Here is a 16,420-nt window from a genome sequence, read left to right on the forward strand (position 1 = left end):
TGCTGGCCTGGCGGGGGGTGGGGAGGGCATGCGGCGGCTGGAGCCCGGGGGCGGGCGTCAGGACAGCAGCGAGGGGCACCGTTGCCTGTAATCAGGTTAAAACCACCTCAGTCTGTCGGCCTTTGGGCTCCCAGCTGCCAACCCATCACCAGGGCTCGGAGGAGAGAGGATTAATCCACAGGCAGGAGAGGCCCAAAAATAATAGCAAGGCTGTTCCCCTGAGAAACAAGGGTGTCCCCTGATTTTACATGAAATCAGACGAGGAGGGAGGCCGTCAGGCCAGGCCTAGCTGGCAGCAGAACCTCAGCCAGCGGCTTGGACGGGAGACAGGCCCGGGTCCTGCTGCGGCGTGGCTGGCCTTGGGGCGCCGAGAGGAGGACATGGACCTCCTGAGTGTTTCCAAGGCCGCTTCCCTGTCCCTCCGAGGGCCCTCCTGACGCCCGCCTGGATGAGCAGGACGAGGCGGGTCCCAAGCCCCTCATTCTCCGCCTCTCAAGTCCTTGAGGGCTTTACTGCAACAGGAATGCTGGTTTCATTCCAGCCCAAGCCGAAGAAATACGGAGCGCAGGTATCTCAGTGGCCTGAGAGGTTGTGGAACAGGCACCTGGGGAGAACCCAGGTCCCAGCCCAGAGGGCGGTGCAGGGGACTGCAGGGGACGGCCCCAGAAGATGCTTTCGGGGCAGGCAGCCCGCAGGGGGTGGGGTGGGGTGGGGGTGTCTCCAGGGGCCGCTGACAGCCGCACTCACGCCCTTGAGATAACGCTGCCGCCACTCCCGCGGAGGGCAAACTCCCTTTAGAGCCGAGCCAGGCCCTGAACAAGAGACACAAGTGACCTGGTCACCCCAGTGCGGGAGATACGAGGTGACTTTTGATTTACTATAAAAGGCCTAGGAGTAACCTTTAAAATGCAGGACCCCGAGGCCTCTGTAGTCCCGGGAGCGTATTCTGATCCCTGGCTCCGCGCTCGACACTAGAAAGGGCTCTTCTACTCAAGTGGACTCGATAAAACCTTTTCAGCAGCAACAAGAGAGCCGGTGTGAAGTCAGATCGCCAGCAGCCCTCACATTCAGCACTAGGCTGCCGAAAGAGCCAAAGCCAACAAAAAACAATAGACTTAAAAAAAAAAAGCAGGTCTTTAATTGGGGGCAAGATCCCTGGTTCATCTTTAGAAACTGGAATCAGCGGCCAGCGCACCACCTGAGCAGGGCTCCGGGGCACTTGGTCGAGACTGCCGTTGGTCTCTTGACACAGGGAGCGTGTCCAGCCAGCCGCGCAAGGTGAACGTCTTTTCTGCTTTTTCAGTGTGTTTGTGTGGCGATGTCTGTGAATGCCAGAAAGCTCTTTCTTGCTGCGGCTGCTGCTCCCCTCCCCCCAGCCACCGCGGAGGCACCCGAGGCCCCTCCGAGCTGCCAGTGCGTGCGCGCGAAGCGGGGTGACTGCGCCCATCCTCTGCGGCCTGCGCAACTGCGATGCCAAGAAGGTCAGTTCCCAGATGGGAGGAGGGCTTGCCTCCGCTCCTGAGAGGACATACTAACCACACTGACAACAACCCCATCTGCTCATGTAGCCCACTGACAAAATTTGAAGCCTCAGTTACCCTAACCAATATGTAGCTTTTAATTTGCATCACAACTTTTACAGAAGACGTTTTGCTATTCTGTTTCTATATACTTTAAAAATGTTCATTTTTACAAATAAGTTGAAGACCGCTTCAGTTAGATGCACCTAAGCACTAGAATGATCGATAGCCTCAGTTCTCCACATTTAGCTTTCAAAACCAAATGAGCCATGTATAAACAAGTTGAGAAACTTAATTTTTTAACGTTTCATTTGCAGAGTTTTATATCCATTAAGTGCCTTTGAAAGTTTCCAGTTGTGTGGGCTGCTGTCTCACCTCCCACAAATATTCTCCTTTCTACATATGGTGCTAAAACTTCAAAACTGAGGAGGGCTACAGGACCCTTAACAGATTCCTGGTCTGTCACCCATGTCATGTGTTTATGTCACGGCTTCCTAAATGCAAGACATCGGTTACCTGCTTGGGAAATAGTGGCAGGTGAGCAGCAAAGAAACGGAAATTCAGGAGGGAGGGGTAGAAATGGTTTTCCACTGTCGAGTGCCAAACCTACAGAATCCAAATAGAAGTTTAAAAAAAAAGAAGTACAAAACAAACCCCTGTACTATAAAATAGAAGGGGGGAGGGGGAAGCTCACGTGGGTCTAGGAGGATGAACTCTTAATCCTAAAATGGTAATAAATGAGGTGACCCAAAGCCGTAGGGGGTCTCTCACCCCCATGGCGGGGCTGACTTGACCCCATGGATTTGTTGAGGTGAACTATATAGGTCAAGTCCAGATGAAAAGGAAAAGAAAAATCTCTGCAAAACAAATTCCTAAGCCCAAGCAATATTTGATAAGATTATGAAACAAAATAAGCTAGCTTAGAGCTGGCTGGATGACGGAACGTGACCCGGACAATCGGAACCCTGCCTCGGTCACACGTCACCCTCGGCCTGCCGCGGACTCCAGGAGGGGCTGACCGCACACGCCGCCGGGAAGGCTGGTGAGGGGCTGGGGGCGCTGCGCACACACACCGATCAGTCCTCCCCGTCAGTGAGGCAAAATTCTGGGTCTGGCGTTACTGGCCATTTGCAGTTGTCAGTGTAGAGAAAGGGGAAATATGAAGCATTTTCAACTAAATAGACTAACATTTACCCAGAAGTGCTTCAGCGTTCTAAACGGATTAGATCACTCATGAAGCTATTTTTATATGCCAGGTTATGAATGCCTTACATTAATCCCGATAGGCTGTTGGGTCCCCAGTTAGAGCCCCTGTGCAGTCCTAGCTCTGTCCTCTGTAACCGTGTGACTGGTGATGCCGAGAACCGTGTCTGCCGATACTGTACCACCGACCTTTCTTCGTCATCAGACCTTGCATTGACAGAACCACGTGGAAGACTAAATTGATCAATGAGGATATGTACAACTATATTTAAAGAGCAATAGTGTCTGTGTCAAGAAACTTCTTAAATCTTCTTTGTAAACATTTCTATGGTATGATTTTATGTATGTTCATAAATCCTGCACTGTGTTCTACTATATGTTAAAATATTGGTGCATGAGATTTATTTTCACTTAGCAGAGTATAAGAAATACAGAATTTGAAAGCATTTTGGTACGTGTCAAATAAATTTGATTATGTAAACACAGCTGCACTACGCACTGGAAAGCTTTCTGAGAGTACGAGCCACCACTCCCTGGTTGAAGCAAAGGCTACCCTACCCCTTGGGTATACTTTTCAGCTGCTGCCATTTCATGGAACCAAAATACCAAAAGTACTTTAAGTCTATAAGCTTTATTGATACTTTGCTTTTACAGTTCACAATGCATTCCACAGATTCAGTACAGCTTAAACCACAAATGTATAAATCTTCATTTTATAATTTTTTGCATAACAAGGTTTGATATTTGCAAACAACGTTTTTGGAAGCATTAGATTCAGTCCAGAGATTCAGAGTTTATGACAAAATGAACTACAGTAAGTCTGTGCAGTGAAGTTTATGTTGAGGAGTTCTATGTGCATGGCATCGCTTCATGTTGAAAACAGATGGTAGTGTTCCTAGAAATAGATTTTCTTTTTCTAGCTTATGTGCTTTGGAACTATACACGTATAACCAATGACGCTCTGAAATATCAAGCACTGTGGGGTAGCCGGAAGGTAAAGGTCTAAGCTTTGAGAAACACTATATATAGATATATATATAATCTATATTTACTTATATTGGCAATTAATATAACAGTAAAATTCACAATACACCTAGAACATACCAGAAAGGCAAGCTTTTTCCTCTTGCTTTAGTGGTATGATCTCGTCTAAACATATCATTTCAAAAAATCTGCATCAATCTACACAGACCATACACAGTGCACAAACTGTGAAAAGGATTATTTTTTTCAGCTCCACTTTCTCTGCGATTCCCCTCCCCCCTCCCCAAAAAACAGCAAGACTACCTGCAACAAAGTGTAATATACAGCTTTCTCAGATCTTCTTTTATTCACCAGTGCCTCATATAGGAAAAACAAATATGATTACGGTTTAAATCCATACATAGCAGCTTACAATACTTAAGATGATGAACACATGGCAGTCAAGACAGGTAATTTTTCCTCAGACACCGCAATGCTAAAAATAAAGATCTGTGAAGCTGCAATGTCAAGGTTTCCTTCTTCCCTGACCCTCCCCCATGTAATCAAATGAAGATCCCCTTTAAAGATAAACTCCTATTGTTAATGATTTCTGGCTTTTCATTCAGCTTTGCGCTTCAATCCAGGGATTTTCGCTTGGATTCTACAAATGAAAAGGTTGGGAAAAAAAAAAGGGTCAATGAAATATTCTTAAATTTTCAGTATTTAAAAATGCTATCCTTCAAGAACTGCTTGGATATTGATCAGCTTCTATAAGACATGAAATCCTGAGGCTGTCAAACTAAACTATGAGCTGTAACTTTGCCACCTTGCCTCATGAATTAGCTTTAAAACCTTAAATACAACACCTAGCAAACACAGAAATCAATGATGCACATGAAGAGAAAGATCTTGCGGCAATTGTCGCACTTTTCAGGTATGATTAAGATTTGCTACTGTTTAAGGTCTGTGAGGTGAATATCCCACACTTGGTTCTCTAAGCCCAGCACACCTTATCCTTAGTATGTATTCTTTTTTTTAAAGTTATGGATTTTAAATACTTACTTAGCCATAGCATCTTTAACACTCTTATTTGCAAGTCCTAGATAATGATCTATCTGCGCCTGAAAGAGAGGTATGAAAGGAGTTACTAGAAAATTAACATTGTTAAAGAATCTTATTAACTGTTACTATGTTTCAGCAAGGTAAAGCCTTAATAAAGGATTTCAGAACCACATTTTTCATTTTTATCAGGCTTTGGAAACCAGCGCTGATAGGCTTGTATTCTGAAATCTACAGTTAAGAAATTACCTGATGCCGTTCATAAATAACAGGAACGCTGAAGAGTGAAATCAGAGCTGAAAAAAGGAAAGACACAACCTTTAAAAATAGACTGGTATGATTTAGGGAACAAACCCTGAAAAGCCATCAAACTAGTAAACTTCTCAGACAGCCAGGCAGTGTTCCTAATGAATGAATAAGCACTTGAGGTTCTCCTGGAGGCGCCTGCTGGTGGGGGGCCACGCGGGAGGAATGAACGAGTGAACGAAGCAAAGAATGCTGCAGGAACCGTTCCTCCCTTAAAATCATGTCCCACAGACCTTATGAAATACAGGCATCCTGCGTTAGTCTGATTGATGACTGCACCCTCAGGCAAGGCCAGCCCCCACTTGGTTTGTCACTGTTACCTGGAGCATTCTTTAGGAACTTAACTATGCAAACGCTGGATTGACCACCCACTTACTGTGTGCCTTGGACAAGTCATTTAGCGACATTCTCAATCTCAATCATACAGTAAGAATCTTGACTTGCCTTATGACAATGACCTTATTTGCACTGACTACAGCTTTCCATCTGCAAAGCTGATTAAAAAAAAGTAGCATCGGGATCCCTGGATGGCTCAGCGGTTAAGCATCTGCCTTCTGCCCAGGGCGTGGTCCTGGAGTCCCGGGATCAAGTCCCACATATACATATATATTTCAGTATCAGCAATTTATTTAAAGAGCTCACAATGTCTCCACTAAAATGTTTCTAAGCTCCTGCAAACAATCTTCTCATATTGTGCAGTTTTTCCTTCAAATCATTTTGTAGACTTACCCAAAATCAGTAGTGTCAGACCATTGAACAAGGCACCAACATAGGTAAATACCCACATCAACACTGCAAACTGTAAGAAGATAACATGAGCCTATTAAAAACAATTCACACAAAGTTGAAGCTTTCAAATAGAAGCATCCCATCTGAATGCCAACCTACCAGAGGCATAATCGTTGGAGAAGTGGCAAAGTAATACGGTATTTCACCTCTGAGTGAAATCGAAATCTCAGAATCCTAGTAATAATTAAAACAGATTTGATTCATTTTCTCTGGACTACACTACCAAGTAGCTTAATTGTTTTCTCTGAGATCAGAAAACATGCCAAAGGTATACGTTACCCCTTCAGCTTATTACAGCATGGGAAGCCTGAAAAGGTATGAGAATTTGTGATTAAACTTGAGTTTAAAGCACTAACAAGTACTTCAAGATCTGCATGAGCTGAATGATTCAGGCATTAACACCTCAGCTGAATAAGCAACAATGAGGCAGGGAATAGTTATGATCAGAGAGAAGGGGGTTCAGGTAACAAAAATACCACCTCCAGCATCGTATTAAGGATCAGAGGCATTGTCTGCACAGTGATACACGTTTTGGTAGTGAATCCTGGAAACGAGGATGCCTCAAACTTGTATACCTGTTAATAAATCTGACCATTAATATTCTTTTAGCCACTAACTTCTGTATTTAACAAACACCAATATAGTTCTCACTATATCAACCGTGCCAGGCACAGTTTTAAATGTCTTACAAATATTAACTCCTTTATTCCTCTTAACAACTGGGTGAGGCAGGTGCTGTTATTACCGCGGCAGATGCAGGCAGCTCAAGGACGGAGAGGTTTGCAACCCCGCCTGCGGTCAGCTTTCACTGTCCCCTCTAGGGGCGGAGAACTGCACTGAGCTAACTCAACTCTCCTACTTCACTCATCATGGTCTTAAAATCTTGGTTTTATTTTTTATTTTTTAAAAATCATCAAAGCAGCTAGGCAAAGGCTGTTCTAAAAAGGGATTTCATTTTGTTAAGTCCTTTATTTGCTCTGCATACCTTATTTAAGAAAAGAAAGGCTGAACAAGAGGATTTCAGAATTTTCTTCCAGTTCTAAAATCTGGTTCACCTCTTACAGGACAGATTCGATGACATGCACAAAGCAGTTCTTAGAAGACTTAGAAACAAAGTCAGTCTGGATTTTATTATTCTTAATCAGTAATTCCTTTGCTTTCTATTACAAGGCTTCATGTGTCTGGCACCAGCTCTGCCCTAGTTAGTAGTTAACACAATAGGATGCGACCATCTACAGTGATCAGTCAGGTACGCCACGGTGTAAGTGAAAAGGAGAGGGGAGGGGAGTCAGTACCTCCGTCTCCTGAGGCAGGGATAGGCAAACCTTTGCTATCAAGACAGATGATAACCACGTTTGGAGTCTCTCAGATATTCTTTGGATGTTATCTCTGAAATTTTTTTGAGTACTATCCTTTACAAAATTTAAAAGCCATTCTTAGCTCCCAGGCTATCCCCAAACAGGCCATGGGCCAGGCAGTAGTTTGCAGACCCTTGAACTAAAGCATATATTCCTCCATATATTCACTCGTGCAACAAAATCTGGTTGTCTACTAAGAGCCGAGTACCAAGCCGTAATGAAGGTGTTCAAACTCTAAGAAGCACATTTTCGGCAGTTCGGGAACACGCTTTGGATTCCTCCCCCATCGGTTCTACACATAGCAATCTCTGATTACCCCTTCAACTGAATTTAACTAACATCCAAGTGACCAGATGTCAAGCATTCTTAACACCTGCCAGGTGCAAATCAAAAATTAAATGCTGCCCTGGTCTCAGCAACTGCTGTGGCAGAAAGGTTTGAATCATGACTCCAGTTAGCAAGCCTTTTCCTTCTCACAGAAGGAGAGTTTTACAGACTCCTATTGCAGAAGCTAATTATAACTTCTGCACTTAAGCAAGTTTGCTACAGAACATTTTCATGTTTTTTATCCATCGCCATCCACAAATCTAAAGAGAGAAGCATCAACCTTCCACGTTTTAGAAGAAATTGCTTTAGCAATGAGGATACCTGTGTCGAGACAGGATTCAGATACTCTAAGACACAAGCTAAGAAGTCCTAATTTGGCCATTAAGTCACCCACAAGGTCGTACTCCAAATCCACAAGGAGAGACACTCAAGATTTCACACCTAGGCTATCTAAGGGACTCAAATGGCACTGGACTTGCCTCGTGGGGGACACTTCCTAAAAGCCACACTACCCAAAGGCGAAGAAAAGAACCGGGGGAAGATTAAATGTCTGTGGGACCTGACAGGTGCACTAAATGAAAGAAGCAGCATGGCTAAGGACTGAGGCAAACAGACATCCATACTCGCCCTCTCACGGAGGCTCCACAGACTGTCACCATGCAAGTATTCCAGGCCCATGTTACCATTAAAATTTCCCATCTTAAGAGAGAAACCAGAGATTCACATTTGTATGTGTTATCATAGAACTTTGAAATATTGTAACTAAGTCTGGAGAAAATTTAACATTTCAGGGGCCCAAAACAAAAATGCTAGGTAAGATTTTCCAGGTAATACACAACAGAAGAGAAAGACACAGTAGTTAAGGACATGCATCTAGCAACTGCTCAATCACTGGAACTGTTATATAATAAAAGCAACATTTTTTTTTGCAAATATATTAGGTCAGTGAATCTCATCACAATGCCAGAAGTGCTATTATTATCTCTATAGAAGAGCAAACCAAGACAGAACAATTAAGCAAGATACTAGACCAGAGGTCACCGTGATCTCAAGCTTATCTGACTCCAGAATCAATCTGCTCTGCTCTACTGTAAATTCACCTAGAGAGCAACCATTATTAGTGGGAATTTGTCACGAATGTGCATGCTATCATAAAGAGCCAAAGAACAGGTCCATAAGCATTTTAAAGAAACAAAACAGGCCACTTGCATTTTGGACCTACAAATTCTATGCTAGTTCATGGCAACTATTCTGTGCCATGATAGCCAATGCATACATTAACAGGGAAATCAGATCATCTCCTTGGGCAGTAACGACAGGGGAGGAAAAAGGACTAAAGTACAATGAAGGTCTAATATAAAGTGAGCAAAGGCCATGGTCTTGTTTACCTTTTGTCCCAGGGGAGGAGAGAGAATTAAACTAAACTGTATCAAAAACCTCATTCAAGAGCTCCCTAGAGCTCTTTACTAGATGATGTCTCAACAACTCAGGGGCAACATTTGTTAAGGAAAATGGAGGAAGGACAGTGCAACAGAATTTCAGATATTACTCTGGCAATTCTGACGTTTTCAAACTTTTTCTGCATTCTTAAACTGAAAGTTCTTCGACCTTTTATTACATCTTCAGCCTCATCCATTAGTATCACTTTGATTGCCTACATGTTTCCTAGCCCATTATGCTTCTGATTTTTCTGTGATCCGGAGAGAACAGAAACTGTCAAAATGTGTATGTTAGATTTTAATGTTCTTTTGGGTCAGCTATTTCTGGAGTTCAGGCCTCTTTGAGCTCACTTTCAGATTTAAGATTGTATTCTGGAGCATTATGTGCAGGCAACTATAGCTAAAAATTTTCTTGCAATTTTAATATGTATTTTCACTGAAAATCACAGAACTACAGTCATACAGAATCTAGTCTTTATAACCCAAAAGCTGTATTACTGAAAAAAAAAAGAACCTTTGCCCAAATCATGTGGTCTTAATATCTCATAAATAAAATTACTAGATTTTTTTCTTCAAATTTGAGGTTTGAAAAGGCAGGGTCCCTCTGATGAAACCTAGGAGACTGGGGGCGCCTGGGTGGTTCAGCCCATTAAACATCTGTCTTCAGCTCAGGTCATGACCCTGGGGTCCTGGGACTGAGGCCCACATTGGGCTCCCTGCTCAGCGGGAACCTACTTCTCCCTCTCCCACTGCCCCTCCTACCTGTGTGTGCACTGGCTCTTGTTCAGTCTCTCTGAAGTAAATTAAAAAACAAAACCAAGAAAACTTGGAGCCTTATTCAAGAAGCTGCAAAGCTGACCCCCGCAGGGACTGTCCTATGCCTCTTTTCCAGTGGGGGTGGTGGTGAGTGGGGGGTAGGAGTGGGAGAGGAAACCTACAGCTTGGAGTTTATAGCTTAATACCACTACTTTTAAAAACAGTAATTCTCCAAGCAGTATCCTCAGGAAAGTTCAATCACAATTTTAGGAGAAGGGACTCCCCTTCCTTCTCTTTCTTCCTTCACAGATACCAGTAAATTTTATAGCTCCTCAGGTGGTTCCAATGTGCAGCCAAGACTGAGAACCACCGTTTTAAAAGGAACCCTATCAAAGATCCCTTACGTGGAAGATCACAGAAACAGAATTTTCTTACCCCTTAAAAGTAGGGGGTGTAAACTACTGTATACTAGTTTTCTGGTACTCATGGGTATTATTTAAAAACAAGGTTAACAGATATCACTGGGTTCCATAAAGTTATCCTGCCCCTTTCTGACTTCTCAGAGGCTAATAAATGTACCAGATTCTCCAAGAAAAGGCTTTCCTTTCCTTCATTCTCCTCCGCCGACCTGATGTCTGGCACTCAGTGGAACAAACCCACTCTAAGAAATATAACCTTTAAAATAAATCCTGAGGATTGGACAAAACATTTGGCTGCAGTGAAATTTTATACTAATATTTGAAGTAAGTTCTACTGAGTGGAATTAGAAATATTTTGTTAGTGATTTTGCCCATAATATTTGACTAAAATTAATCCTTTGGGAAATAAATGCATTGTTGCTCCATCTGTGGATACTTGAAATCTTTTCTAGGGCTTAGAAGCTTGTAGTTAACGGCAAAAGAGCAAAACAAACGGAACCTTTTTTTTTTTTTTTACGGTTTTATTTCAGAGAGAGTGAGTGAGGGGCAGAGGGAGAAGGAGACTCCTCACCAAGCAAGGAGCCCCACAGGAGGCTCGATCCCAGGACCTCAGGATCATGACCTGAGTCAAAGGCAGATGCTTAACTGACTGAGCCACCCAGGCACCCCACAAATGGAACTCTTACAGATTAATTTAAAAGGAGAAGTCTGTGAAACAGGTCTTATTTGTCCACCTCAACTGAAAGGTTGTCATCTGGACAATACTTAGGCCAGGCACAGTGATAACTACCATGTCATATCAAATCTTTTTCAGCAGGCAGGAGGCTTGATGCCTCATGAACTTTGGAGTTTGGTTATTATCATTATTTTTAATCACATTTGATTATGTGTGTGTTTTTTTTTTAAATCATTGTCAAAAAAAGTCATGAGCAAGAAGAAAAAGTTTTACATACTAAGAATAGTGGCTTTGAAATTTTCACTTTCTGAAGAAGAAAGTTTCAAATAGAAGTAGTGGTAATTGTGACCTAGAATTTAGAAATGTAGATTATATAAATGTGAGGGCATCAAATTTATGAAGACAGTGAGTTACAGAGAAACCTCTTTCAAATTTTTGTTTAAAAGCTATTATTTAAAGTATGCCACAGAGCTTGATACCATGTATATTTTCGACATTATAAATTTATGAGACTCCACTGCATTTTCTCAAATTTAGAGTGATGTCCATTTTCCTAATGATGAATCATACAAAATCAAAGTACTTCCAGTTAGAAGCTGGTTCCTTAAGTTTTTAAAGATTCAGTGTTATTTCACAAGTTTGTCTGGAAACTGCAGAGACGATAGCTATTTATTAGCAAACGTTCAAAAGACTGAGACTCCAAATTTAAGGAAATAAATCAGTCTAATAGGGCAAATTGATTTCTTCTTTACACTGAAAAAACAACAAAAAAAAAAGAATGAGAACTGAAAAAAACCTTTTTTTTTTTTTTGCTTGCTTTAGGGAGAATATCACTCTACTGGCTGCTGTGGCTTAAAGGCAAAAAGTAATAGAATCAGAAGGAAATAATTTTCTTTTTAAAAGAAAACACTATAAAAAACTAGGGGAATAAGAGTGGTAAATGCTTAAGGAACTATCTATAGAGAGAGAATACGAAGTCATTTTTATAGAGTCAAGAGTGTTAAGGTTTTTGTCAGCTTTTTTCAATAAGAGACATTTTAAGCAAGTACCTTGTGTTTCTATAATACCCTTATTCAGTAGAAGTAAACAGAATCTGTACTACTCAGACACAATGACATAAAGATTTAACTTTAATAAAAAGGGGTCAATTTTTATTTGAATTTTTAATTTTAAGGGGGGGTCAAAAGGTAAAAAAAAGTTTATTGACTTTGGAGGTACCCTAGGTACCCCAGGACAGGAAGCAAAAAGAAAGAAAAAAGAAAAGGTTTAACTAAAGTCTCCCAAGTAATACAACCACCAGGTTTAACAAGGAAGACCCTCTGTGTATATCATCAGAATGTACAACTGAATTACCAAGTGCTTCATACCATAACCTTTGCATAGGGCAAGACATACCCAGCCTTATTCTTTTGCTTCACCAGATTTTGAGACCTAATGCAAAGGTCATTCTATGTGTTAGTATGCTGAAGCACCTGTTACTTATTTGGAGCCCTGAATGAATTACCATGTGGAGAAGTCACCGAGCAGCTTTCCTTCAGCTCTGGGTTTGCCAAAAAACACTGCTCAAGAAAACCAAATAAGTTTTCTTTTTCTCTTTTCAAAAGTACTGCTGATTCATAAGAAGAAAAAGTATTAGAATATAATTCTAATGCAACTCCTTTTTTTCCCAATATTAAGAAAAAACATTTTTAAAGAAGAAAACTTCATAAAAATAGTATTTCAGGAAGTAAATCTGCCATGTTATGTGCCACTTTGTTACTCAAAAGTCACATACATAAAAGTCACTCAAAGCAAAAATTTATCAAGTTCAGTTTCTCTCATTTATGCTAGTTTCATCATGAATAATATACCTGCTTTAAAAAAAAAACATCTACGGTAATGTTCAAAAGAAATTAAAAACTGAGATTTAACAGCAAAATGAAATTCTTCATCTTAGAGAACCAATTTATTCATAAAATTTCCTCATCCTTTTTCCAAGTATCTGTGCAAAATATTTAAAAAGGTGTTTAGAAACCTAACATTTCCATGCTCCGCTAGCCTTTGCCAAGTATTTCAACACAGAACTGTGTACACACAGGACTGTATAGAGGATAATAAAATCTGAAAGAACAAAGGAGTTTTCTTTTTACTGAAGACATGTGGAGACTTTAAACTAAAACCTGTTAAGTAAATCTGGAACATAATAAATATTCCCAGATCAATTTTTTTTTTTGTTTTTAAGCAGATTTAGAATGCCTCTTCTCTCAATATTATAGACATACTGAGCTGCCTTCATGACTACACTGTGCAAAAATGAAGGATGATTTTTTGTTTCTATCTGCTGCAACTTTTATTAAGTCTATCAAAACAAGGACTCGCTCCTCTATCAAGCTTCATGATGCTTTTGTTTGAAGTCACCCCCAGCCCAGCAGTTTAATCACTAAATTCAGAGATGGACCTTTGTTGTTTGAAGCTCTATTTATACTGCTTCTTCTCAACCAATACCCAGCCACAAACACTTCACCTTAAACTGTACTAATACCTTCTCGATTTTTCACACGGTCTACCCCAGCTATCAAGTTATGATACAGCAAATACGACCTCAATGAATAGGAACTGGTTCTTCTAGCGCCCATATGTAGGACGTTCTATTTCATTTACTCCGAAGCATTTTTGTTCCCTTTGAAACTAATTAATCAAACATCCCAAATAACATAGCTATCTTTTATTTACAGACATCAGATAATTTCAAAGCACTACTACAGAATGGCACTAAATGCAAGCACTCTGTACAAAGATATTAAGTAACAAAAAGAAACTAAATTATTTTCCATTGATGTTATCTGTAAGTAACTGAGAGTCCAGGTTGTAAGCTGAGAGAAGGACATAGTTGAAAATAATTATCTACTGGCTTATTAAAGTTGTTTGTTAAAAGCATTGAACATTTAAACCTATTCTGATCAGTTCAGAAATTGCTTCACTGAGTCTAAAGGCCCTGTCATCGTATTGCTAGGACATCCCTAGTTTGCACGATAAGTTGCAAACTAGTACATATCTCTCATGAAAGAAAAATCATTACGTACTACCATAGTATGTTTCTACCTAAGCTTAGACTGAAATGAATCTGTCTTAAGCAGAGTCACAGGCAATAATACACAAAACACAAATGGTAAGTTCTATGTAAAGAACTAAAGTCCCGGGATCCCTGGGTGGCGCAGCGGTTTGGCGCCTGCCTTTGGCCCAGGGCGCAATCCTGGAGACCCGGGATCGAGTCCCACGTCAGGCTCCCGGTGCATGGAGCCTGCTTCTCCCTCTGCCTGTGTCTCTGCCTCTCTCTCTATCTCTCTGTGACTATCATAAATAAATACAAATAAATAAATAAATAAATAAATAAATAAATTTAAAAAAAAAAATAAATAAAAAATAAAAAAAAAGAGAACTAAAGTTCCAGTGTTTGCAGCTCATGTTTTAAGTTGTTTTGGGGCTTGCTTTGAGTTAGTGAGCTTCGGGAAAGTTTATTTGCAAGGTGAGACCCTAACAGCTGCTATAGCAAGATCCAAAACCTAAAGACTTCCAACAATTACCAACTGAAGATTAGTTGTAATTCCAAGTATTAAAGCATTTACAGAAAAAACATTCCAAAGAAGAGTCCAAGATATGAAATAGCTTATGTGTGTATATAAATGAAACATAAGCTAAGAAATTAAGTACCAGACTCTAAAATAAAGGCAAACAGATTAAATCCCATCTGGTATCAATTCTATTAGATAATCTTTATTCCTACAGTGAAAATTCCCTTTAGTTTTCTCACCATTTTTTTATTGCATTTTCTTCATTTAGTTTTTTATATTAATCCCAGTATAGATAACATACAGTGTTATATCAGTTTCAGGGGTACCATACAGTTTCAATAATTCTATACATTTACTCAGTGCTCATTATGATAAATGTATAATCTTCTCACTTCTAATCTTTCTGGTCTCCAAAAGTATGAATTTGTAACTCATTTTCCTTTAAAAAGGAACAGTACTTTCCTCCATCTTAAATACTTGACAGGATTCTGATTTTTGACACATAGATTTATAGTAACATGATTTCACTACATCTCTGTCATTTACTTTAAAAGAAAAGCAGAATTTTATACTCTACTCTTTTGATATTAAATTCTAGGTATGTCAGAAACGGAAGGCAAATAAACTTACCTTCAGAGAATCAACTAAATCATCAACTAAAAAGAGGCGTCTCAATTCCTTTATCGTGCAGTTCACATGACCAAGAGCAGAATTACTGTATTTCTGAACCAACTCCTCAGATATAGCGACTTCAGATTCCAAATATGCCCTGAAAAACAAAACACATCCTGTCACTGATCAGAGTATTTGTCCTGGATGTCTATCAATCAGCAGTAATGTAATTGTAAAAGAAGACATTAGTTAAAATATTTTACTATAAAACCTGGATTCCAAATTAAGCACAATGTGAAAATTCACCAATCGATGCATATTTCACGGACATGCACACGGGCAGCTGATGAGCACAGAAAAAGATCATTTCCTTTCAAGTCAGACTGCTCTGGACTTGATTCTTATACTCTGCCACTTACTTGTCTATGTAACTTTGCAGTTATTAATTATCAGGAGGATTCAATGAGTACAGTGCTTAATGCAAGCAGGCATAAAGAAGCATTCAATAAATGGTAGCTGTTATGAGGGATTTGGGTTTTTTCTCTTTAAGCTGACATTATGCGGTCTCATTGGGTTTTCCTAACAAAGATCCTATTCATTCCCAAATACTACAGTCTCTCAGCATAACTTTTAGAGGAAACCGCCCAATAGGTCAAGGTCCAGATTGTGAAATGGCTACCACAAGTATGGTGTTAATGCTAGTAAAACATAATAGTTACTGTCCACGTAGATACCCCATTCTATACTAAGATACCTGGAATCGTTCTATTTAGGAAGACAAACTGTAATGAAGTTTGTAATGAAGTTTAGGAATGAATCTTCGGCAGGAATGCAAGGAACTGTTTTATTAGTTATTATTTCAAAGAAGTCATTTTATCTTGGTAGAGTAGTACCAATTCAGAAATGCTAAGCATTGTCTTCTATCGTTGGAAGCAGCTCCTTATAACCCAGTCTCTCTTCATCACTCCCCGATGCTGGTGGACACTAGTTACTCATCCTGGAAAGAACAGTCATCTGATAATTCCCTGTCCCATGGTTTACTCCTATAATATGTCCCAAGTATGTCTCTTCATTTTTACTCACTATGTTATCTCTCTAGTTTAAGTGTTCATTATTTAAAAACTGGAATATTCTGTATCCAAATGAATCGCTCATCTGTTTACATACTAATCCATTCCTTTAGTCAATGCCAGGTGAGTTTTATTTTAGCTCTCTTAGGTAGTGCTACTTAGACTGAACTCAGGTAGGAGTTAGAAGACCTGCTACTATCTAGCCATGTAACCTTGCAAAGTCATTTGACTTCTCAGGGTCATGGTTCCCACTCTATAAAATTAGAGAAACAGACCTTCTTAAATATCCAGGCACAAACCTTCTGTGATTCTATGATTCCAACTTTTCAACCAGAACCCTCTTCAATCTTTTCAACCTAATATTTTACTACT

The 16,420-nt window shown here is 40.2% G+C and overlaps 2 protein-coding genes across 7 annotated transcripts in view; one reads left to right on the forward strand and one right to left on the reverse strand.

The window, feature by feature from the left end:
• Positions 1 to 15,500, forward strand: part of EML6 (EMAP like 6) — a 281,419-nt gene extending 265,919 nt beyond the window's left edge. Inside the window, exons 41-42 of one of the 3 annotated variants that reach the window (XR_011997927.1) lie at positions 1,304 to 1,481; positions 14,965 to 15,500. Coding sequence is in view for 1 of the 3 variants with exons in the window: in XM_025992653.2 (XP_025848438.1) it covers positions 1,304 to 1,328 (25 nt within the window). In the remaining 2 variants the exon portion in view is untranslated. Of the gene's footprint in view, positions 1 to 1,303; positions 3,209 to 14,964 lie in introns of those variants that run through there. The other 2 variants (XR_011997926.1, XM_025992653.2) reach the window with 2 other exon arrangements.
• The window catches only part of RTN4 (reticulon 4), a 71,317-nt gene continuing 58,232 nt past the window's right edge, over positions 3,336 to 16,420 (reverse strand). For all 4 annotated transcript variants that reach the window (XM_072742089.1, XM_072742088.1, XM_025992655.2 and 1 more), the window contains 5 exons: positions 14,997 to 15,135; positions 5,781 to 5,850; positions 4,995 to 5,041; positions 4,749 to 4,807; positions 3,336 to 4,347 (listed from right to left, as the gene is read on the reverse strand). In XM_072742089.1, the coding sequence (XP_072598190.1) occupies positions 4,305 to 4,347; positions 4,749 to 4,807; positions 4,995 to 5,041; positions 5,781 to 5,850; positions 14,997 to 15,135 (358 nt within the window). In that variant the 3' untranslated portion in view covers positions 3,336 to 4,304. The remainder of the gene's footprint in view (positions 4,348 to 4,748; positions 4,808 to 4,994; positions 5,042 to 5,780; positions 5,851 to 14,996; positions 15,136 to 16,420) is intronic.

Source organism: Vulpes vulpes, chromosome 16 (assembly GCF_048418805.1).
Source record: "Vulpes vulpes isolate BD-2025 chromosome 16, VulVul3, whole genome shotgun sequence".
Lineage (NCBI taxonomy): Eukaryota > Metazoa > Chordata > Mammalia > Carnivora > Canidae > Vulpes > Vulpes vulpes.